Source organism: Penicillium robsamsonii (genome assembly GCF_028829455.1).
Source record: "Penicillium robsamsonii strain IBT 29466 chromosome Unknown utg000001l_segment0_segment0, whole genome shotgun sequence".
NCBI classification, from domain to species: Eukaryota; Fungi; Ascomycota; class Eurotiomycetes; order Eurotiales; family Aspergillaceae; genus Penicillium; species Penicillium robsamsonii.
Genome location: NW_026643219.1, coordinates 639,536 through 661,988, shown reverse-complemented (window position 1 = coordinate 661,988; position 22,453 = coordinate 639,536). Strand labels below are relative to the sequence as shown.

At 48.6% G+C, this 22,453-nt stretch overlaps 9 protein-coding genes across 9 annotated transcripts; 4 read left to right on the top strand and 5 right to left on the bottom strand.

Annotated features, from left to right (window-relative positions):
• Window positions 1-258: 258 nt before the first annotated feature.
• N7447_000275 (tetrafunctional fatty acid synthase subunit FAS1) lies at window positions 259-6,507 on the top strand (the record flags this gene model as incomplete). Its single annotated transcript, XM_057224551.1, has 1 exon — window positions 259-6,507. The coding sequence occupies one exon, from the start codon at window positions 259-261 to the stop codon at window positions 6,505-6,507; it is 6,249 nt and encodes a 2,082-aa protein (XP_057088567.1).
• Window positions 6,508-6,671: 164 nt separating this feature from the next.
• N7447_000274 (tRNA (guanine26-N2)-dimethyltransferase) lies at window positions 6,672-9,350 on the bottom strand (the record flags this gene model as incomplete). Its single annotated transcript, XM_057224550.1, has 2 exons — window positions 6,672-6,677; window positions 7,173-9,350. The coding sequence occupies 2 exons, from the start codon at window positions 9,348-9,350 to the stop codon at window positions 6,672-6,674; spliced, it is 2,184 nt and encodes a 727-aa protein (XP_057088566.1).
• A 334-nt stretch (window positions 9,351-9,684) lies between these two features.
• N7447_000273 (MCP1 family protein) lies at window positions 9,685-10,722 on the bottom strand (the record flags this gene model as incomplete). The annotated part of the gene is made up of 2 exons (XM_057224549.1): window positions 9,685-10,463; window positions 10,518-10,722. 2 exons carry the CDS (start codon window positions 10,720-10,722, stop codon window positions 9,685-9,687), a joined length of 984 nt encoding a protein of 327 aa, XP_057088565.1.
• Window positions 10,723-11,385: 663 nt separating this feature from the next.
• On the top strand, window positions 11,386-12,347 carry N7447_000272 (uncharacterized protein; the record flags this gene model as incomplete). The annotated part of the gene is made up of 7 exons (XM_057224548.1): window positions 11,386-11,406; window positions 11,454-11,525; window positions 11,591-11,656; window positions 11,766-11,880; window positions 11,940-12,043; window positions 12,094-12,181; window positions 12,235-12,347. The coding sequence occupies 7 exons, from the start codon at window positions 11,386-11,388 to the stop codon at window positions 12,345-12,347; spliced, it is 579 nt and encodes a 192-aa protein (XP_057088564.1).
• A 452-nt stretch (window positions 12,348-12,799) lies between these two features.
• Window positions 12,800-15,946, bottom strand: N7447_000271 (uncharacterized protein; the record flags this gene model as incomplete). The annotated part of the gene is made up of 14 exons (XM_057224547.1): window positions 12,800-12,844; window positions 12,890-12,905; window positions 13,007-13,091; window positions 13,139-13,260; window positions 13,312-13,507; window positions 13,559-13,660; window positions 13,845-14,021; window positions 14,082-14,259; window positions 14,307-14,503; window positions 14,554-14,786; window positions 15,089-15,185; window positions 15,436-15,481; window positions 15,542-15,727; window positions 15,785-15,946. 14 exons carry the CDS (start codon window positions 15,944-15,946, stop codon window positions 12,800-12,802), a joined length of 1,842 nt encoding a protein of 613 aa, XP_057088563.1.
• Window positions 15,947-16,411: 465 nt separating this feature from the next.
• On the top strand, window positions 16,412-17,085 carry N7447_000270 (putative C2H2 finger domain protein; the record flags this gene model as incomplete). Its single annotated transcript, XM_057224546.1, has 3 exons — window positions 16,412-16,420; window positions 16,471-16,497; window positions 16,552-17,085. 3 exons carry the CDS (start codon window positions 16,412-16,414, stop codon window positions 17,083-17,085), a joined length of 570 nt encoding a protein of 189 aa, XP_057088562.1.
• Window positions 17,086-17,340: 255 nt separating this feature from the next.
• On the bottom strand, window positions 17,341-18,722 carry N7447_000269 (pyruvate dehydrogenase (acetyl-transferring) subunit E1 beta). Its single transcript, XM_057224545.1, has 4 exons — window positions 18,462-18,722; window positions 18,278-18,401; window positions 17,930-18,216; window positions 17,341-17,875 (listed from the first exon to the last, which is right to left on the bottom strand). The coding sequence occupies exons 1-4, from the start codon at window positions 18,707-18,709 to the stop codon at window positions 17,404-17,406; spliced, it is 1,131 nt and encodes a 376-aa protein (XP_057088561.1). The 5' UTR covers window positions 18,710-18,722; the 3' UTR covers window positions 17,341-17,403.
• Window positions 18,723-19,131: 409 nt separating this feature from the next.
• Window positions 19,132-20,952, top strand: N7447_000268 (metallophosphoesterase family protein; the record flags this gene model as incomplete). The annotated part of the gene is made up of 2 exons (XM_057224544.1): window positions 19,132-19,286; window positions 19,335-20,952. 2 exons carry the CDS (start codon window positions 19,132-19,134, stop codon window positions 20,950-20,952), a joined length of 1,773 nt encoding a protein of 590 aa, XP_057088560.1.
• A 107-nt stretch (window positions 20,953-21,059) lies between these two features.
• N7447_000267 (enoyl-[acyl-carrier-protein] reductase) lies at window positions 21,060-22,330 on the bottom strand (the record flags this gene model as incomplete). The annotated part of the gene is made up of 2 exons (XM_057224543.1): window positions 21,060-22,101; window positions 22,152-22,330. 2 exons carry the CDS (start codon window positions 22,328-22,330, stop codon window positions 21,060-21,062), a joined length of 1,221 nt encoding a protein of 406 aa, XP_057088559.1.
• Window positions 22,331-22,453: the final 123 nt, after the last annotated feature.

Here is a 22,453-nt window from a genome sequence, read left to right as displayed (position 1 = left end):
TGCTCTGGACCTCTTTTCCTATTTTATGTGTATATCTGTTGAAATTGTGTCCCTTTACTTCTCTTTATTCCCTTGATAATACCCCTATTAACTTCACGACCTAAAGGTCTTCCAGTGAGTTGGGTCCCAGAACGTTGCGTGTTGCTTAAAATCTAACGGAAAGACAGGAAACCCCCTCTTCAATTTTTAGGGTCCCTCTGGTTTTTTTTCCCTCTCTATCTCCTTCTATTACTTTTCACAGAGAGAGAGAGCCACATCATGTACGGCACATTGACCGGTCCTCAAACCGGTATCAACACCCCTCGATCCTCTCAATCCCTCCGCCCTCTTATCCTCTCGCATGGATCCCTCGAGTTCTCTTTCCTCGTCCCTACCTCGCTTCACTTCCATGCATCGCAGTTGAAAGACAGCTTCACCGCTTCTTTACCCGAGCCCACAGACGAATTGGCCCAAGATGATGAGCCATCATCAGTGACCGAATTGGTCGCCCGCTACATTGGCCATGTGGCCCACGAGCTCGAGGAGGAAGACGATGCACAGGGCAACTACCTAGACGTCCTGAAGCTCGTTCTGAATGAATTTGAACGTGCCTTCATGCGCGGTAATGACGTTCACGCTGTGGCAGCTGCGCTCCCCGGTATTGTTGCCAAGAAGAACCAAGTCGTTGAGGCCTACTATGCCGGGCGAGCTGCGGCGGGCCGGCCCACCAAGCCCTACGACTCGGCCTTGTTCCGTGCGGCATCCGACAAAGCCGCAGGTATCTACTCCGTGTTCGGCGGTCAAGGTAACATTGAGGAGTACTTTGATGAATTGCGCGACATCTACACCACGTACCCTTCTTTCGTCGAAGAGCTTATCACTTCCTCCGCCGAATTGCTCCAATCGCTTTCTCAGGAGCCCGAGGCTAGCAAGCTCTACCCCAAGGGCTTGGATATCATGCAATGGCTGCAAGATCGGGACGCACAGCCCGATATTGATTACCTGGTGTCCGCACCCGTGAGTCTGCCTTTGATTGGTTTGGTCCAGTTGGCCCATTATACCGTTACCTGCAAAGTCCTAGGCCGCCAGCCTGGTGATATTCTGGAGCGCATCCTCGGTACCACAGGTCACTCCCAGGGAGTCGTCACGGCTGCCGCTATTGCAACCGCTACCAGCTGGGACTCCTTCGCCACAGCGGCCCGGAACGCACTAACCATGTTGTTCTGGATTGGTCTGCGCAGTCAGCAGGCCTACCCTCGCACCTCTATCGCCCCGTCCGTTCTCCAGGACTCGATTGAGAATGGCGAGGGAACCCCTACTCCCATGCTGTCTATCCGCGATCTCTCACTCGCCGCCGTTCAGGAGCACATCGACGCCACCAACCAACATTTGCCTGAGGACCGACACATTTCAATTTCCCTGGTGAACAGTGCTCGCAACTTTGTGGTGACTGGTCCTCCCATCTCACTTTACGGTCTCAATGTTCGCCTGCGCAAGGTCAAGGCGCCCACCGGACTTGACCAGAACCGTGTGCCATTCACCCAGCGCAAGGTTCGCTTTGTCAACCGTTTCCTGCCTATCACCGCTCCTTTCCACAGTCAGTACCTTATTTCTGCCTACGACCGCATTCTCGAGGATCTGGAGGATGTTGTTGACATCCCTGCCAAGTCACTTGAGATCCCCGTCTTCCACACCAAGACTGGAGAGGATCTGCGACAGCTAGGTGATAAAAACATTGTTCCCGCCTTGGTTCGCATGATTACCCACGATGCGGTCAACTGGGAGCAAGCCACTGTCTTCCCCGGAGCAACTCACATCCTTGACTTCGGCCCCGGTGGCATCTCTGGTCTGGGCGTTCTGACCAACAGAAACAAGGACGGTACCGGTGTTCGGGTCATTCTCGCTGGTGAAATGGACGGAACTAACGGCGAGGTTGGCTACAAGCCAGAACTGTTCGACCGTGATGAACATTCTGTCAAGTTCGCTGTGGACTGGGTCAAGGAACACGGCCCTCGCCTGACACAGACATCTACTGGTCAAACCTATGTGGACACTAAGATGAGCCGTCTGTTGGGGATTCCCCCTGTCATGGTGGCTGGTATGACCCCCACCACCGTTCCCTGGGACTTCGTGGCTGCTACTATGAACGCCGGTTATCACATCGAGCTGGCTGGTGGTGGCTACTACAACGCCAAGACTATGACGGAGGCCATTACCAAGATTGAGAAGGTTATCCCTCCTGGTCGTGGTATCACTATTAACTTGATCTATGTCAACCCCCGTGCGATGGCCTGGCAGATTCCGTTGATCGGTCGGTTGCGCGCGGAAGGCGTCCCAATTGAGGGTCTGACCATTGGTGCTGGTGTGCCTTCCATTGAAGTTGCAAATGAATACATTGAAACTCTTGGTATCAAGCACATCGCCTTCAAGCCTGGTTCCGTCGATGCGATTCAGCAAGTCATCAATATTGCCAAGGCCAACCCTAAGTTCCCCATCATCCTTCAGTGGACCGGTGGCCGTGGCGGTGGTCACCACTCCTTCGAGGACTTCCACCAGCCTATGCTCCAGATGTACAGCCGTGTTCGCAAGCACGATAATATTGTCCTTGTTGCTGGCAGTGGATTCGGTGGCTCGGAAGACACTTACCCTTACCTCTCGGGTACATGGTCCGCTAAGTTCGGCTATCCTCCTATGCCTTTCGACGGCTGTCTCTTCGGGTCTCGCATGATGATCGCGAAAGAAGCACACACCTCTTACAATGCCAAGAAGGCAATTGCTGATGCCCCTGGTGTCGACGATGAGGAATGGGAGAAGACCTACCAGAAACCAACTGGTGGTGTGATCACTGTTCTCTCCGAGATGGGTGAGCCTATCCACAAGCTGGCCACTCGCGGCGTGCTGTTCTGGCAGGAGATGGATCAGAAGATCTTCAAGCTTGATAAGGCCAAGCGTATCCCTGAACTGAAGAAGCAGCGGAACTACATCATCAAGAAGCTGAATGATGACTTCCACAAGGTCTGGTTCGGTCGCAACGCCGCAGGCGAGACTGTGGATCTTGAAGATATGACTTATGCTGAGGTCGTTCACCGCATGGTAGACCTCATGTACATCAAGCACGAGTCGCGATGGATCGATCCCTCCCTCAAGCGCCTGGCAGGTGACTTCATCCGTCGTGTCGAGGAGCGTTTCACTACTGCCGAGGGCCAGGCATCGCTGCTCCAAAGTTATTCCGATATCGATACCCCCTACCCTACCGTTGACAATATTTTGGCTGCTTATCCCGCAGCTGCTGATCAGCTGATCAACGCACAGGATGTGCAGCACTTCCTGCTGCTCTGCCAGAAACGTGGCCAGAAGCCCGTGCCTTTCGTGCCCGTCCTGGATGAGAACTTTGAGTTCTTCTTCAAGAAGGATTCTCTCTGGCAGAGTGAGGATCTTGAGGCTGTTGTCGATCAAGATGTCGGCCGAACCTGTATTCTTCAGGGTCCTATGGCTGCCCGCTTCTCGAACATCATTGATGAGCCTGTCAAGGACATTCTTGATGGTGTCCACGAGGGACACATCGCTGGCCTCCTGCGTGATGTCTACGGTGGCGATAGCACCAAGATTCCCGTCATTGAGTACTTCGGTGGCCAGCTTATGAACGCCACCGAATCGGACTTTGACGGTTTGGTTATTTCGGAAGAGCCCAGCAAGACCAGCTTCCGCTTGTCTTCCACTGCAGCCTTGCCAGACTTGGACCGCTGGCTCAGCCTTCTTGCCGGCAACGTCTACTCCTGGAGACATGCTCTGTTCTTGGCCGATGTTTTCGTTCAAGGCCACCGCTTCCAGTCCAACCCCATGAAGCGGATTGTTGCTCCCACCGCAGGCATGTATGTGGAGGTTACCAACCCCAATGATCCCGCCAAAATTGTCATCAGCGTGCGAGAGCCGTATCAGTCTGGCAAGTTGGTCAAGACCGTCGAGGCCAAGATCAACGAGAAGGGCCAGGTCAGTCTGACCCTGTTTGAGGGCCGCACCGCCGAAAATGGCGTTGTCCCTCTGAACTTCTTGTTCACTTATCACCCTGAGACTGGATACGCTCCTCTCCGTGAGGTTATGGGTGACCGCAACGATCGCATCAAGGAGTTCTACTACCGGATCTGGTTCGGTAACAAGGACGTCCCCTTCGACACCCCCACTACTGCCACCTTCAGTGGTGGCCAGAAGACCATCACTGCTCAAGATGTTGCCGACTTTGTTCACGCAGTTGGCAACACTGGTGAGGCTTTCGTTGACCTTCCTGGCAAGGAGGTCTTTGCCCCTATGGACTTTGCCATTGTGGCAGGCTGGCAGGCAATCACCAAGCCGATCTTCCCTCGCACCATCGACGGAGATTTGCTGAAGCTTGTCCACTTGTCCAACGGATTCAAGATGGTACCCGGCGCCCAGCCCCTAAAGGTTGGCGATGTTCTGGACACAACCGCCCAGATTAACTCTGTCATCAACCAGGATTCTGGTAAGATGGTCGAGGTCTGCGGCACTATCAAGCGAGACAACAAAGCCATCATGCATGTCACTAGTCAGTTCCTGTACCGGGGTGCTTACACCGACTTTGAGAACACCTTCCAGCGCAAGGATGAGGTCCCTATCCAGGTTCACCTCGCAACCAGCCGGGACGTCGCCATCCTCCGCTCGAAGGAATGGTTCCGCATGGATGACTCTGACGTTGAGCTTCTGGGCCAGACCCTGACATTCCGCTTGCAGAGCTTGATCCGTTTCAAGAACACCACTGTCTTCAGCAACGTTCAGACCGTTGGACAGGTTCTTCTCGAGCTTCCCACCAAGGAGGTCATCCAGGTTGCGTCTGTCGAATACGAGGCCGGTACCTCACACGGTAACCCCGTGATTGACTACCTCCAGCGCAACGGAACTTCCATTGAGCAGCCAGTCTACTTTGAAAACCCCATCCCGCTCAGTGGCAAGACCGCTCTGGAGCTGCGTGCCCCTGCCTCCAACGAGACCTATGCCCGCGTGTCTGGCGATTACAACCCCATCCACGTGTCGCGTGTCTTCTCCAGCTATGCCAGCTTGCCCGGAACCATCACCCATGGCATGTACAGCAGTGCCGCTGTCCGCAGCCTTGTCGAGACCTGGGCCGCTGAGAACAATATTGGCCGTGTCCGTGGTTTCCAAGTGTCGCTGGTTGGCATGGTTCTGCCCAACGACATGATCACTGTCAAGTTGCAGCATGTCGGCATGATTGCTGGTCGTAAGATCATCAAGGTTGAGGCCAGCAACAAGGAGACAGAGGAGAAGGTTCTGCAGGGTGAGGCCGAGGTTGAGCAGCCAGTCACTTCCTACGTCTTCACTGGCCAGGGCTCTCAGGAGCAGGGTATGGGTATGGAGCTGTACGGTTCTAGCCCAGTGGCGCAGGAGGTCTGGGACCGCGCTGATCGCCACTTCATGGAGAACTACGGTCTTTCCATTATTGACATCGTCAAGAACAACCCTAAGGAGCTGACCGTCTACTTCGGTGGTCCTCGGGGTAAAGCCATCCGGGAGAACTACATGGCCATGACCTTCGAGTCGGTGAACGCAGACGGGTCCATCAAGTCTGAGAAGATCTTCAAGGAGGTCGATGAGAACACTGCCTCATACACCTACCGGTCTCCCACAGGTCTTCTCTCTGCCACCCAATTCACCCAGCCAGCCTTGACCCTGATGGAGAAGGCCAGCTTTGAGGACATGCGCGCCAAGGGCTTGGTGCAGCGCGACAGCAGCTTCGCTGGTCACTCACTTGGTGAATACTCGGCTTTGGCTGCTCTGGCTGATGTCATGCCCATTGAGAGCTTGGTGTCTGTCGTGTTCTACCGCGGTCTGACCATGCAAGTCGCCGTCGAACGTGATGCCCAGGGTCGTTCCAACTACTCCATGTGCGCTGTCAACCCCAGCCGTATCTCCAAGACTTTCAACGAACAGGCACTGCAGTACGTTGTTGAGAACATTTCCGAGACCACTGGTTGGCTGCTGGAGATTGTCAACTACAACGTTGCCAACATGCAATACGTTGCAGCTGGTGACCTCCGTGCTCTTGACTGCCTCACCAACCTGCTGAACTTCCTGAAGGCGCAGAACATTGACATTCCCGCTCTTATGGAGAGCATGTCTTTGGAGGATGTCAAGGAGCACCTAGTCAGCATCATCCAGGAGTGTGTCAAGCAAACCGAGGCCAAGCCTCGTCCTATCTCCCTGGAGCGTGGTTTCGCCACCATTCCTCTCAAGGGTATTGATGTGCCCTTCCACAGCACCTTCTTGCGCTCTGGTGTGAAGCCCTTCCGTTCTTTCTTGCTGAAGAAGATCAACAAGACCACCATCGACCCCAGCAAGTTGATCGGGAAGTACATCCCCAACGTCACTGCCCGTCCCTTCGAGATCACCAAGGAATACTTCGAGGACGTCTACCGACTGACCAACTCCCCCCGCATTGCCTCTATCTTGGCCAACTGGGAGAAGTACGAAGAGGGCAACGAAAATGTTGCAAAATAATCGATCTATTTCTGTTGATATCCTCTTTATAATGTTGTGTTTTTGATAGACCATTTTTCGTTCCATGGGTCATTACGTGATATGTCTCAGAGCTTTGGAGTTTTTCATGTGCATGTATATGAGTTTCAGTTCGCATTTTAATATTAGTTTCTTATCTTCCATTTTTATGCCTTGTAGGGAATAATACTGCTATACTTTGGAATTTATTCGGTTTTAGCACTATTCATTTTGGTATCACATCGTATCTAATTATAAAATGCTGTCCTTGAAGATGTAACACTTCATTTATCTGCTTCCCCATGTCACAATGATAGATATTAGGGACATTAGATATACCAAATGTCTTTTTTGTATGTTCTTTTGCAATTCTAGATATTTCGTTTTAGAGAGATATATATATTTTTTTTCCATGGTTTTATAGGTGAAAAATTTATTAATAGCTATAGAAATACAGCTAGGAATAGGAATAATAGCACAAAGTGAACATGCTGCGCTTATCACTTTACTATGTATGTACAATATACGAAGATGGTGACAAGCATTAAACCAAGGCAGAAAACGTACAGAGGACTTTTCTATGTATAAACAGGGATATTTGAACATCATCGTCGCGCCGCACGGTTGAGAGGACCCCAATTAGCACGAGGATTGAGCTGGTACCGCACCAGTCGTTTCTTGGTATGCGCAGCAGAAACCTGACGGCCTAGAGCCTCATCAAAGACCACCTCAAGGGTACTAGGATGAGGCCTTTTGAAGGGGTGTGCAGGTGCTTTGTCCGTTTCAGGCTGGGGATCAGTAGCGGCATCGGCATTAGGGCGAGTCGCTTCAGAAGTAGGAGCAGTTTGTCCGGAATTTCGCGGACCGGACCGGTAAAGCGCAGCTTCGACCTTGGTGACCAAGTCACTGACATCTTTGCCAGTTTCAACGGCGGACATCAGATCCTTTTTGAGAAGCGATAACCATTGATCTTCATCGTCCACTTTACGCAGGTTTTCACGGCTCTTGGCCATAATCTCAGCACCGGCGGTTTTGGGCTTCAAGGAAGTTTCCTTGATGGGTGATTTTTGACGGGCCCACTCGCGCATGATCTCCCAAACAACCTCCCAGGGCGCATCGGTGCGCACTGAGTTTGGCTTGGCGTGGCTACGAGTGGAGCGGTATCCGAGATGGCTGAGAGCACCGCGGAACTCGTCGATAGGAGGGGTGGTTGTGTGGATAACCTTGGCGAGAGCACTGATTGAGAGGAAGAAAGGGTATTTTTCCCGAGCGGCAACGTCCATTCGAGGAATAATGGCAGGGTATGCAGGATCATATTGGTTCTTTGTGCTTGTTGCGGGTTGCTTGGGGGTAGATGGCTCAGGTTTAGATGGTGATAGGTCAAGATCCTCTTCAAGAGCAGTGGTCAACATTCCCTCAATGCGAGAACAGGTTTGATATGTTTCGGGATCAGCTCCAGGAAGCATATCCAAGATTTTCTGGATAAATTGAGGATTGTGTAGCGGACCTCCCCACATAGGCCCTGCAAGATGTGTTTTTGTACCGCAATGCTCGCAGTGCGGTCCGGCTGTTGGCCCTTTAGTCAGGCCGTGGTGGTATATGGGGTTTCCCTTGCGGTCCAGTTTAGATTTGGTAGAACCGATAGGTTGTGTTGTCCATGCGCCACAGCCGGAATCGCAATTGTACACAAGCATCGTGTTGCCTGCGGTAAATTTGACCTGTGCGGGAGAATGATAGACCCGAATAAAGACGCGAGCGTAAAAGTCAATAGATAGAGACAATAATGGCTCGATGGCCACTCCATACTTAGCTGCGGACATGGCAAGTGAATTCAAGATCAATCGCAGACCACCTTCGTGGGAGTGGAGGCCTTTCATGGGGATACCGCCGTACAGAGAGAATGCTTTTTCCGAATAGCCGGTCGAGGCCCAGACACCGGCATCGGTGCAAGTAACACACAAAAGGCCACCGTCTTTGGCTGCCTGCACTGCGGCATCGATGAATGGAGCCGCTGTGCCATATGGATCCAAATCAATGACGTCGAACTTGCTCGCATTGTCAAGCCCATACATGTAAACTCGAGCATCGGCTAGATTGGGTTGGATCGACGTAAGATTGTTGTATTCGATGTTTTTCTTCATGGAATTGATTGCAGACTTTGACAGGTCATTAGCCACGACCTTTGTGACAAATGGAAGCTCAGAGGCATAGCGAAGAGCGCGCAGTCCAGTTGCAGACAGAGCATCAAGAACGGTGAACGAACCCGTGGGTTGCTCGGGTCGGGCTTCTGACTTAGGCTCTTGGTCAGCCGGGGGAGCGGAAACAGGCTGGTCGTTTGTCTCTGTGTTTTCCTTGTGTTCTGCATTTGGGGCGGGTCTCGGGTTCTCGGTCTGGTCGTCTTCGCGCTTCCGTTTCTTTTCCCCATTGCCTGCCTGCTTCTTCAGCTTCTGGGCCGCTTTTTTTTTCTTCAGGTCAATGATATGTTCTCCATGAGCGCGAATGGCTAGCACGCTGAGGTCGCGATTGAATTGTTGAATTGGGTTGTAGAAGACGGATTGCACTTGGTCGTCGGTTTTGAGATCCTTCTTCGTTCCCTTGGAAGCGGCCTCTTGGGCAGGCGGGTTGAGAATCTTCGCCAACCCTTCCTTGACAACATGGTAATTCTCTCCCTGGTATTCCACCAGCTGGATCTGAGGTTCCTCCATGGTTCTATAAGTGGAAAGGATTCGGACACGAGATCGGATCGAAGTGGGGATCGAGCGAGGGAATTGGGCGGGAATAAAGATAGGAATGAGTCTTCGCCTAGCGCATTTCGTTGCTGCTCCAAAAATCAACGAAGGGTTCATGAGCGGAGCCTTTCACAGCATATCACAAGAGATGTTGAATGCGACGGAGAAAAAGATTCTACGCACGGACCATGATTCGGTACAGAACAATACCTGTTTTGTAATTTATACTCTTTAAAAGCGCATGTACATAGGATTGTAAAGCCGAATCTCACGAGAGAAGCTCTGATTGTCCCTAGTAGGCCATAGGCAATTGTCGTGGTGAGATCAGACGAGTCTTCAAATGTTAATAATTATATATAGTTATATGTAGAATGAATGATTTTTACTATCTTCAGGCTCTTTTTATACATTAGGATTAAGTCTAGATAATATGTACGGTCATGCAAAGCTGTCACAGCCACTTCCCAATGATTGGGACCTGACTATACATTTCGTTCCATCCCTTGGCTTCCCAACCAGCACCTTCACCGGCACGTCCAACAACACCAAGAGCACCTGCAAGCCAGAGAGCCGCGCCAGCGGCGGCAATTCCATTGACAGTCCACCACATCTTGCGCTGCCTCTTGGACTTTGTTTCCGTAAATCCAAGAATACCATCCAACGAGCCTTTTTGGCCACGCTCCTTGCGCGCACTGGTTACTCTCCAGCCCATCCAGGTCGCCCAGCCACCAACGAAGTGCCACACACTGGCAGTCACAAAGAAGAAATAGAAGACATTCCAGAACACAGGACTCCGAGCAAAGCCATGGGCAATATACCCAAGTCCTACCCCAGAGCTTCCTCCTTCGACGATCAATGGCGTGGCGCGGTTGACCCATACGTGGAATGCAATTAGCGGTGCGACAAAGTATCCAGTGCGCGCCTGCAAAGACATCCTTGGCCAGAAATATAACGCGTTTCGCTGTGCGCGAGTCTCGGCGCCGTACAGGCGTGCTCTACGCGCAGCACGAATGTTGCGGAGGGCAATTCCCGAGGCAACATGCGCAATTATAGGAATTGTCAGGACAAGATGCTCTAGTCCTGGAGCCTGGTATACGGGTCGTGTGAGCAGGAGGTAGGATTCGCTCGCGGGTACGGAGCGAGTCACGAGCGGGATCAGAGAGGTGTTGGCGAGATGTAGGATGAAGAAAGCCGTAGGTGGGTAGGTGGAGTATTTTTGAATACCATTTACTAAATAATCATTGTGGTTAGAATATATAAACCAGCTTTTGCCGCTTGACGTACGCCATGAATCCCAGCGATGCCCACTAAGCCCTAGTTTCGGGATTGAAATTCCAGTTCCATGTTGCGTGGGAGAGGCAGCCCTAGGGAAGTATTCGTCACTTTCCACATCCGGGCCATCATGGACAGGCGATGGGTCTAGTTCTTGCAAGGAGATGATAGATCTGGTGTCGATGTCCTCCGGTTTGGAGTGCACGTGCGACGACATTGTATCGTTTTCGGGGTAGGGTGTTCGGGGTTCTAGGGTTTCCCAAGCTGGGGGGAAGGGCAAAAACAAAATTCGTAAGAAAGTAACTCGTCAATCATGCATCCATACTGTGTAGGCGAAATGGAAAAAAGCAGGGAAATGTTAGGGTTGAGGATGAGTCGCAATAATACGGTAGTTGTGATAGGCCGGTTCCTCTACGGATAATGACGATTGCTCCACTTGGCATGGCAGGGTCAGGTGACTCAGTATATCGAATGTTGCCATAATTCGACTTGACTATAAAGAGTTTAATATTGCATATAAGTGCAAGTCTTACCCATTTTCCTAGGATACATTAGCTGGCTAATGACTAAGAACAGAGGACGAGCGTAAAAGCCTACATAGACAATTAAGAAGCTACATATATGCCTTATTTCACAGGCAGCAACACGTCAGACCCGCTATTAATGTGACTACAGCTGGCGGTGGACCCCCTGGAAGACCTGAGGGTGAACCCATGCCTTAGGCAGCAATGTCAGTTCTTTGTTTACATTACATTACCCTGCCTTAGGCAGCAATGTCAGTTCTTTGTTTACTTTACCATACATATGACGGATTCACGCATTTTCATCTCTTACATTACATCTACCCACATTACATCTACCCGCATCACATACGATCAATATGGTGCGGTACAGTCAACATGTGAGTTTAATTCATGCGCATATGACACGATAAACTAATAAATACAGAGCTCGTATCAGTGGTATATCACCCAGCGGTCTGCTGAAGGCCTGAATCTCCCTGCCCTCCCAGTGCCTGATGTGAGTGAAGTCTTAAGTGTTTTACTAGTATTTTACTAGTAAATTGGGACTGACTTATGGCTTAGACCCGTGGTTACACCCCTCTTTACCTAGGCGAACGTTTTTGCCGTGCTCTTAACTGTGGAAAAGACGTATGTCACATTCTTTTAAGATTCCTTCAACATTCCTTCAGTTCTTTATTAATTTACTAGTATTATACCATATAATACTAGTAAATTAATTATCTAACGCTGTTTTTAGACACCGGCAACGTCCACTAATAACCTGCGGAAACATTACGCTTCGAAGCACCCTGAGTTGATTCTGAATGCTGCGGAAGGTCGACCTACAACTGTGGAAGAAACTGCGGCAATCGGTAAGTGTAAAGTGAAGAGTTTTACTAGTAGCTTACTAGTAATTTACTAATAAAATTAGGATTTTATACCGCTTTACGTGATGCCTATGATGCCCGGATTGCTGCCGCGGCAGAGGCCGCCGCCCTGAATAAACCTACTATTCCCCGTAAGAAGGATGGTTCTGTAAGTGGAGATTCTACTAGTTATTTACTAGTAAAAACTAATCAATATAGATTCACCTTACTGAGATGAGGAAGCAAGTTAAAGCGCTTCACGGTCAGGTTCCATGCGAGCCTTGTAAAGATGCGAATGACCGAGCTGGTAAGAGTGCCCGCATTTATACTAGTATTTTTATATGATTAACTAGTAAATAGGCTGCTGTCGTCTGGAAAATGCGACTCGATGCGATAACTTTGAGTACTTCGATTCCGATGATCAAAGTGAGGTTAGTGACCCGCCAGAGGAGGAGAATGATGGAGAAGAGTAAATTACTAGTACTTTACTAGTATTTCTTTTGAACATAAGTGGCGGTTCTATGACATTTTTTTAGCTGAACTTGAAATTTAAAAAGGATATCTATCTATACAGAAGTTACTAGTAGATTATTTTATTTTACTAGTATTCTTTTAAGAATAAGTGGTAGTACTAGTAGGAGGTAACTAGTAATTTAATCCCTTAATTTCTATTTAATATTAAGTAGCTTATTTTCTTGCTCTGTAAGCTGTTCTTGAAGCTTTTGAATCATCCTACGTGTCTCTTCGATCTTATCTTGGTGGAGAGAATTTGAAGAGGTTCTAGAAATATAAGTTACTAGTAAATTACTAGTAAAAGGGTTAAACTTACGTGGAACGTGTGGCTGGACGATGTTGGACGCTAGTACTTCTTAAGCGGCCTCGACGTGGTGGGCATGGTGTGCTTAGTATAACGGTCGGTGGTGTGTCAAGATTGATAACTTCTGAGATTATTGGGAGTCGTGAAGGCATTCTATACTAGTTAGTTACTAGTAAAATACTAATAAAGCAGACAAACCTTAGTGATGGTGACACTATAACTTGAGCTTTGTTAAGTGGCTTCGTAGGTGATTTGCGAGGGGACTTCCTTGGTGACTTAGTCCGACTCCTAGCCCTTTGAATTGTATGGCTATACCCTGACGAGTTATACCCATAAAGCTCTTGATCCTCATCTGATATCTCATCATTGTTAGGACGGTAGCGATTCCGTCGTTTTGCCTCTATTTTTATTAGTAATATACTAGTAAGCTACTAGTAGAAAACGTACCTTCACGCCGGAGACTATTACTAAACCTTGTTACCATATCATCAGCATGGTAGGAATGCCTTATACCAAAGGTAGTACGTGCAAAGTGTTGTGAAACGTCAGTTTGATCGAGGACTCGAGACCTAGGGTTAATTAGTACTAGTATTTCACTAGTAAAATAGTAGTAAACGTACTTTAACACTGCACATAGGAGTGAATCTCGAGTACCCATCCGGTAGGCTTTATAGTGGCTTTGCTCCACTGCATTCGTATGGCTTCGTGTTTCTTTATAGAACCTCGGGTCTATTAAAGAAAGACTCCCACATATACCACCTGCGATCACATCAATTTGCTTATGCCGGACCCATCCAGCGAGCTCTGGGGAGTGTTCTTAAGTCTTTATTAGTAGGTTACTAGTAAAGAACTAGTAGATTTACTTACCTGAGATCAAATCGCCTAGGGTATAGTAGTCATCCCTACTCCCACACTCCATTAAAGCGATAAGACGCGCTCGCGCTTCATGATGCGAATTATCTGCACGCTCTGGTATTAATTTATTTACCGTGCGTAAGAAATGGATCTTACAAAACATAAGAATATGCCTTGCATGCCATCTCCAACCAAGAAGTCGACCATCGATTTGACGTTGAGTTTCATTTAGAACTTTGCCAAGACCTTATACTAGTAAGTAACTAGTAAGATACTAGTAAAATAAGGAGGTACGTACCTGTCATTTGCTTTGGGCACATATCAACAACAATAGACTTGATCCCACTACCATGTAAATAATGGAACTTCACTGGAACACCAGTAACACGGGTAATCAAATTAAACGCAGCTGCGAATATAGTAGTATACCCTGAAGTGGTCTCTTCGGTAGTAAATACACGAAGGAGGGTTATAACTAGTAAATTAGATAGTTAGTACTAGTAAAGGCAGAGAGATTACTAGTAAATAAACTTACTTTTCCCGTGGTCAGGTAGAAATGTAGCAAAAATCACCTCGTTAAATATCCCTTGAACCCGTTTATACGACATATCAACCTCCCATGAATCAAGGGAAGCTAATAATTGTAATTGTTCATCAAGTGCACAAAAGATAAAGGTCCCTCTCTCGTTATCAATGATCTCGCGAATATACTCCTTTAAAGATATTAGTAAGATACTAGTAGTTTACTAGTAAAACGTACCTTTGTATGTGGATCCTTCGCTAAAAGATGATAAATTCCCCCCATTTCTCTCCCAAGGGGGTAATAGAGGGCTCGTTGCTTTTGTAAGATCGTAGTGAAAATCTCTCTATTCGCAAAACTATGATGGAGTTGACTGATTGTAAGACTGCCATATTTTGCGCAGAATGCACGGAGCTCAAAGCTTCGAAGGAAAAAACCTAAATAAGTTAGTTACTAGTATTTTAGTAGTAGACTACTAGTAAAATACTTAGTGAAAGATCAGGGCTTCGCATCCTAGCAAGAAGGTTTGAAATTCCTTTAATTAGTTCGAACGGAGGCTTGCTAGGAGGTGGTGGTGGATGGTTATGAACGCCCCGAGAGACCCAAATTGCATAGGGATGCTTTATAGGATCTTTAGGTATAAAAGCCCGGAATTGGACCTGGCACTTCGGCGAGCTCTTGATTAAATCACCACGACCGGATGGGTGGATAGTGCCTTTACTAGTAAGTTACTAGTAATCAACTAGTAAAGGAAACACGTACCACATTTTAGCGCTCGCGATCGATGACTATGAAATGTATCACAGTGCTCTTGGGTATCAGGGAATTTACGTTTTTCAAGGAGATCTATGAGAAGATCTAAATCAAGATTTGACCGTTGCCATTGTAGGCTTTTATAGAAATGGTCTCCACGTTGATCTTCTGTCCAATTTCGACATTGTATATGCGAGATAGTAGATCCTGTAATATCCTAGAAGAAATATATTAGTAGGTTACTAGTAAGTTACTAGTTAATCACTTACTAGATGACGATGTTTTTCGAGTTGGAAATCACAGGTTTCATCTGACTTTCCACAGGCCGTTTGATTTTGGAAGCCTCTTTGGATAGTGTCGTAAAATCTAGAGTATTATTAGTATAAAATCTACTAGTATAATACTAGTATAAATACTCACGCGACTGCCATCCGTTGTTTATTCGTTAGTACTCTTCCTCCCTGAGTATCCTTTTTTGCTGTAAGGAGTTTATTTATTAACTCTTGATCAACCTTTGTATGGTATAGATTGCGGATTGAATCACTAAGGTAAGCACAATGCTTAATCCCTTGGCAATTTGAGGAAATTTTAGTCACATCGCATTGGAGAAAGGTACACCAGGTATCACGATTCTGGCCATCCCGTTTATGCGAATATTGAACCTAAAAACGTTAGTGACTACTAGTAAGATACTAGTAATTAACTAGTAAAAGCTTACTTACATGCTGCATTGCCTCCTCTTTCTCCTCTATACATAAACCCTGAAGGTTCACAACATAGGCATATCCTTTTGGGTCGGTTTGTGGATACTCTGGAAGCATAGGCACATATTCAATTTCCGAAGCAGAGATCGGATTATAGGTACCGCTTGTTAACGGCGTCTGTGTCCGATTGTCTCCTTCGTAAATCTAGAAAATAATATTAGTAAATTACTAGTAAATTACTAGTAAACCTTTATAATATACCTGAAATTCGTGTAACTCGTTCAATATCCTCTCATCTTCATCTCTGTTTTCCATCATGTCCTGCTCTGTAGTAGGAGGATCGGTAGCGTGAGGTTCAATATCCATAAGCTCTTGAAGCTTAGAATTGCGGAATTTAAACCAAGTTGATTCGTATTCTGTCATCATGAAGATTTAGACAATAGTTTAAAAAAATAGTGTGTACAGAATTAATATATATATATATATATACATGAAGTATAGCATTATTTCTAACCCTTGATTCCTTACTAGTAATTTACTAGTAAATCCCTCAGAATGTAAACCCTTGATTCCTTACTAGTAAATTACTAGTAAATCCCTCGGAATGTATAACCCTTGATTCCTTACTAGTAATTTACTAGTAAACCCCTCAGAATGTATCCCTGTCTACCTTACCATACGGATGACATAATACTCATAAATACAATGATACTAATATGACAATACAGAACACCATGAAATTAATGCCTAAGGCATGGGTTCACCCTCAGGTCTTCCAGGGGGTCCACCGCTAGCTGTGGTCTGGCTATTAATACACAGATGGTCGCAATGCGTCGCCGTACTAAACGCTCTCTCTCTAAACTCACGCTGTACTCTTGTCCAAGAACAATGGCACCGGTATGCTCTTTTTTTTGGTCCAGATCTGACACATCAGCTAACAGATATAGCGTGGTTTTACAAATCCCGCTCCTAGGGTAATCAATCATCCACATCTGCCATGTCTGTCACCGCCAAGCTAACCCTTATAGACTGAATCAGCGCGGTCTGCGCTCAGCTCCTTCACCTGCACTCTCTGCAATAAATCGTACTCACGTCATCCGGAGTACGAAGCGCATATCGGCTCATATGACCACCAACACAGAAAGCGCTTGCAGGATCTCAAACAGTTAACCCGTGATCCAAATGCCATCGAGAAGAACCGCCGCGCAGAACGTAAGGCCGATGCGCAGGCCGGTCTGAAAGTCATCGAGACTCCTGCACACAATGTGGTACCAAGTGGAGGAGGTACGGGTTTCAAGAAGGGAGGTTTCAAAAGCTCATTCGCCGCTGTCAAGGGAACAGTGGTCCCTACAGCCCCAGTCAAGAAGAACGTCCTAGGAGATGACGAGGAAGATGATATTCCGAAACCTCAAAACAACGCTCCACCAGATGTGGGAAGGCCCCTAAAGACTGAATCTGGTGATATGGAAAGTGAAACCGACGAGGAATATGGCCCAGAAGGACATTATGATCCTCACCGGCCAACTGACTGTTTCGCTGGGTGTGCTGCTCAAAAGGTTTGATGGATATCGTGATGCCTGGAATGACTCGCGAACCGAATCAAATATCAAGTATCGAATATGTACATAATGGCGTTCAATGTTATGGATTATCCTTTTCTTCAAAAATTGACTCGGCAGCAATCAATTTCCATCTAATCCGTTTAAGCACATTTACGCTGGTACTGATCTGGAGTAATGGTACATGCTTTCCAAGAGACTGTCTAAACCGGTTGGATAACAAAAGCAGAATAAAACAACGACATAAGATGGAACAGGTGAAAGGGTACTAGGCACATTGCTATATTATTGCGAGCTCTTCACTCGCCCTCATTTATTGGCTTACAAGCGCAGAAGCTTGGCGGCCTGGCTGACAATGGTGTCCTCCTGGGGGAAGGCCATGGCCTCAAGGCCAGCGGCGTAAGGAGTAGGAACCTCAGCACCGGTGACACGGACGGCAGGGGCAGTCAGGTAGTCGAAGCCGTACTCCATGGCCAGAGCCAGGATCTCGGACGAAAGACCGAACATGGGGTAGCCAGACTCAACGACCATAATGCGGCCGGTCTTCTTGAGGGAGGCAATGATGGTCTCAACATCGAGAGGCTTAATGGAGCGCAGGTTGATAACCTCAGCATCGACACCGTACTTCTGCTTGAGCTCAGCGGCGGCGGTCAAGGACTGACCGACGCAGCGAGAGACGGAGACGATGGTGAGGTCCTTTCCGGGGCGCTCGATCTTGGCCTTGCCGATGGGCAGGACGAAGTCGTTCTTCTGGGCAGCCTCGCTCATAGGGAAAGCCTGGCCGTACATGAGCCTAGCATTGGTTAGTTCACGCGAAATCCAGCAAAATGAAGGAATGGGATCTTACTCGTTCTCGAGAACAACAACGGGGTTGGGGTCACGGATAGCAGCCTTCAGCAGACCCTTGGCATCCTCGGAGCTCCAGGGGGAGACAACCTTCAAACCGGGAATGCTGCCGTACCAGGCGGAGTAATCCTGGGAGTGCTGGGCGCCGACACCGGAGGCGAAACCGTTGGGACCGCGGAAAGTGATGTTGCAAGGCTGGATACCACCGGACATGTAGTGAGTCTTAGCGGCGGAGTTGATAATCTGATCGATAGCCTGCATGGCGAAGTTGAAGGTCATGAACTCGGCCTAGAACATGAACCGTTAGCATGCGCTCTTAGATCAAATGTCATCTCCCTTGAATACTCACAATGGGGTGCAAACCAGCGAGAGCAGCACCAACGGCGATACCAGTGAAGCCAGCCTCTGTGATGGGAGTATCGATAACCCGCTTGGGACCGAAGCGGTCGAGCAGACCCCTCGTCACCTTGTATCTGTAGGGCCGGAAGTTCAGCTTTCGGGTTCGATCCAACTGCAAATCGAGGATTACTCACGCTCCGTTGTACTGTGCAACTTCCTCACCGAGAATGAAAACCTTCTGGTTAAGTTCCAACTCCTCGGCCAAGGCCTCGTTCAAGGCATCGCGAACGGTGACCTGCTTGGTGCCATCCTCGGTGGCATATCCGCGGCGCAGAATTGAAGGAGCACAGGCGGACTGGCGGAGGTTTGAGCGCAGAGCAGTGGAAGCAAGGCGCGATGAAAACAGACGGGCTGTTGGGCGGAAAAGTCGGGGAGCTGCCATTGCGGAAATATGATCGAATTAAGAAGATGAAAAACGACGAAAGAAAAAGAGATTCAATTAACGATCGCAGACCAAATCGGACCGCGAATTCAATTGAATAGAAGAGCGGGAGAGTAGATAAAAGTGAATAGCCAGGGAAAACTTATCGCCGTCCGAATAATCTTTGAGATGCAAATCCGAAGATGTTGGGCAACACGTGATATCAGAGCTCACCGGTACTGTAACCGTAACCATACAGAATTGGAGAGAGCTCACTTGATCACTTGTTTGTTTGTTCGACATATCTTCTTATGAGGTATCAACTCTAATACGTTTAGCTATAACTACGTGTTTCCTTTCAGATATTGCAAGACCTTTCAAGGGGTTTCTCACCGTAAATCTATGCTTTTATACACTCTTCCAAGGGTGTATTATCGATACTGATGTTGTTCTTGCTCTGGCTACTTCCGTCGGCACTCGCCGCTCAACCCTCCACACCCGATCCTATCTCCGCTCCGCTACGGGCCCTTGATTTCGGGCAACTGAATTTCCTCCATACTACCGATACTCATGGCTGGTTAGCTGGTCATCTGCAGGAGTAGGCTTTAGACCCTGCATAGCTTTGGAGTTGTACTAATAATTGCAGACCGTCCTACTCCGCAGATTGGGGAGACTATGTATCATTTGCGACACGCATGCGGGAGAAGGCAGAAGCACAAGGACAAGATCTACTCGTTATAGATACTGGTGACCGAGTCGAAGGGAATGGCCTATACGACTCGTCCGAACCCAAGGGTATCTACCTTTCGGACATCTTCCGGCACCAGGACATCGACCTGTTGACGTCGGGAAACCATGAACTATACAAGCAAAACACATCCGAGGCCGAGCTTCTCATCACCGTTCCTAATTTCCGGGGTAACTATCTAGCGTCGAATATTGATATCATTCACCCGACCACGAAAGAGCTTGTGCCTCTGGCTCCGCGGTTCAAGAAGTTCACTACCAAGAAGCAAGGCATCCGTATAGTAGCGTTTGGCTTCCTCTTTGATTTCAACGGAAATTACAACAACACTGTGGTCCAGAGGGTATCGTCTACTATCAAAGAGGATTGGTTCCAAGAAGCCATTCGGGATAAAGAGGTGGATCTGTTTTTGGTGATCGGCCATGTGCCTGTTCATTCGCCGGAGTACCGGGCGATCTTCAAGGCGATACGGGGAATTCGTTGGGATACTCCAATTCAATTCTTTGGCGGACACCAGCATGTGCGTGACTATGCGCAATATGATTCCAAAGCCTTTGGGCTAGCGAGCGGCCGATTCATGGAAACTATTGGCTTCATGTCAATCGATGGCCTCGCCAGCAAAGCCAGCCACCAGTCTGCCGTTGGGCCCGTCTTCAAACGCAGATACATTGACAATAATCTCTTGTCTTATTATCATCATACCGGTCTTGATCAAAAGACCTTCCCAACCGATAAAGGCCTCAATGTCTCCCGATTGATCACCAAAGCACGGTCCGACCTTCATCTGGACAAAGTCCATGGATGCGCTCCACATGATTTATGGATGTCGCGAGTCAAGTATCCGGACCCCAACAGCATCTACACCTGGCTTGAGACTCAGGTTTTGCGCGACGTGAGGGATGAGTCTCGTGGGGACACGCCTAGACTAGCCATTGTTAATACGGGAGCCATAAGGTTCGATATCTTCAAGGGGCCTTTTACCCAAGACTCAACCTTTATTATATCGCCATTCACCAGCACCTTCCGCTATGTTAAAGATGTCCCATATGACAAGGCACAACTTATTGTCGAGGTTTTGAACGAACAGCCGCAAATTTTATCTACGGATGAATCTTCGCCTACAACCTTGGGCCCTGTCGAGCAACTTGCATATCCGGAAGACGTGATTGCCCAAAATTGGCTTTCGCCTGGTGAGCAAATTCCCATGTCCGGTCCGGCCCTCGTGCCCGGTTACACGACAAAAGATGATGCAGGCACAGATGGTGACGATACCATCCACTCACCCATATCCTTTTACCGCGTGCCAAACTGTATTCAAACCCTCATATCTCCCAATGCATCAGAGACACCAAAGACGGTGGATATGGTATACCTTGACTTCATAGAGAGCAAGGTGATAATGGCCGCCAAGTTTGCCGGTCTCGATGTCGACATTGCAAAGGAAAGTGATGTGTACATGCCGAACATGTCTCTAACAAACCTGATTCTTGACTGGGTGAAGAAGAACTGGAAGTGTTGATAAGTTATAATTTCTAGCAGTTCATTTTGTTACAATTCATTCCTAGTTTCTGGACCAATATTATAAATACCGCCTAGCTTTATAATACATGCATCTAGGCTGTTCACTTAATCACCGCCGTTGAAGGTGAACACACCCTTTCCGCTACGGTAGCCGCCCAAGGTGCCCTGCACGCTCTCTGCCAACTCCGGGCCCTCGGACTCCCAATTCCACTTGACCTCATCCACGGGAATGTCGTGGAACTTGCCAGAGCGAGTCAATTGAAGCACATCCTTGATGGTGCTCTCCTTCAGCTCGGGGTTCTTGTCACCCCACCTGCTAACCCAGAACCCGTCAAATACGAGGTTCTTAAAGATCAGCAAGCCCGAGGGCAATGCAACAGGCTGCTTCGACATGGCTCCGTAGGTCACCATGTGCGAATTGGGGGCCAAAGTCTTTGCCAGAGCGGTGGCATTCTTCCCGCCTACGCAGTTCAACGCCAGACGAATGGGCTCCCGGCCCTGGCGGGTGAACTCGTGAACCATATCCCGGAAGTTTCCAGTAAGCATCTCCTCCTCGGTAATAACAACGGTAGCTCCCAGATCCTTGAGCTCCTTTTTGAGAGCCTCGGTCTCTTCGGGGGTCTTGCGCTGCCGAACGACATTGAGCGTCTTGATTCCCCACTCGCGGCCCAGCTGGATAGCTGCTCGCCCGACACCGCTGTTGGCGCCGTTCTGGATCACCCATTCCTCACCGGCACGCATCCAATCCCATTCACAGAAATCCCGGAGCATACGGTACGCAGTGACGGGGTTGACACTGACAGTGCCAACCTGAAGCGGGGTCAGACCCTCCTTGTTCTCAATCTTGATCAACTGGGATTCGTCCAGCTGCGCGTGGGTACGCCAGGTACCTAGGCCGGTGCGCTTCATGATGACCCAGTCGCCTTTGCTGAGGTTCTTGACGCCCGCACCGGTTGACAGCACCTCGAATGCGCCCTCGTTGCCGCCGACTGCGGCGGGCTCCGCGTTCCCGAGGTCCGTTTGGAAGGGAGGTTTGCTGGGGTAGACACCCTGGATCTGATTCACGTCGGCGGGGTTCATCGGCGCGGTCAACAGGCGCAGATTCACTTGGGTTGCGTGCGGCGCGGAGATTGAGTGCTTGTGTAAGCTAACTTGAGATCAGTTTTGGTTTGTTCAATTGCAGCTGGGAGGACATACCGCAAGACATCTTTGGGCTCGCCATATTTGGAATAGATGAGAGCCTTTGCTTGTGTGTAGCCATATACCGAAATGTATCGCCGACCGAATGGAGCTTTGCCGAGCACCTGTGGTACAGCTCGAGCTGAGGCCGGGCGAGCACTTCGTGTGGCTGTCTGTAGTACACTTCGTGAGAACATAGCTGGTAGAGTGAGGGAGTGGAAGAAAAGAGAAAGTCGAGCAAATCCGGATGACGTCTTGGTCGATTTCGCTCGGCCCGAAGGAACTATTGACATTATAGCTCCGAGGTCACTTAAACAGAA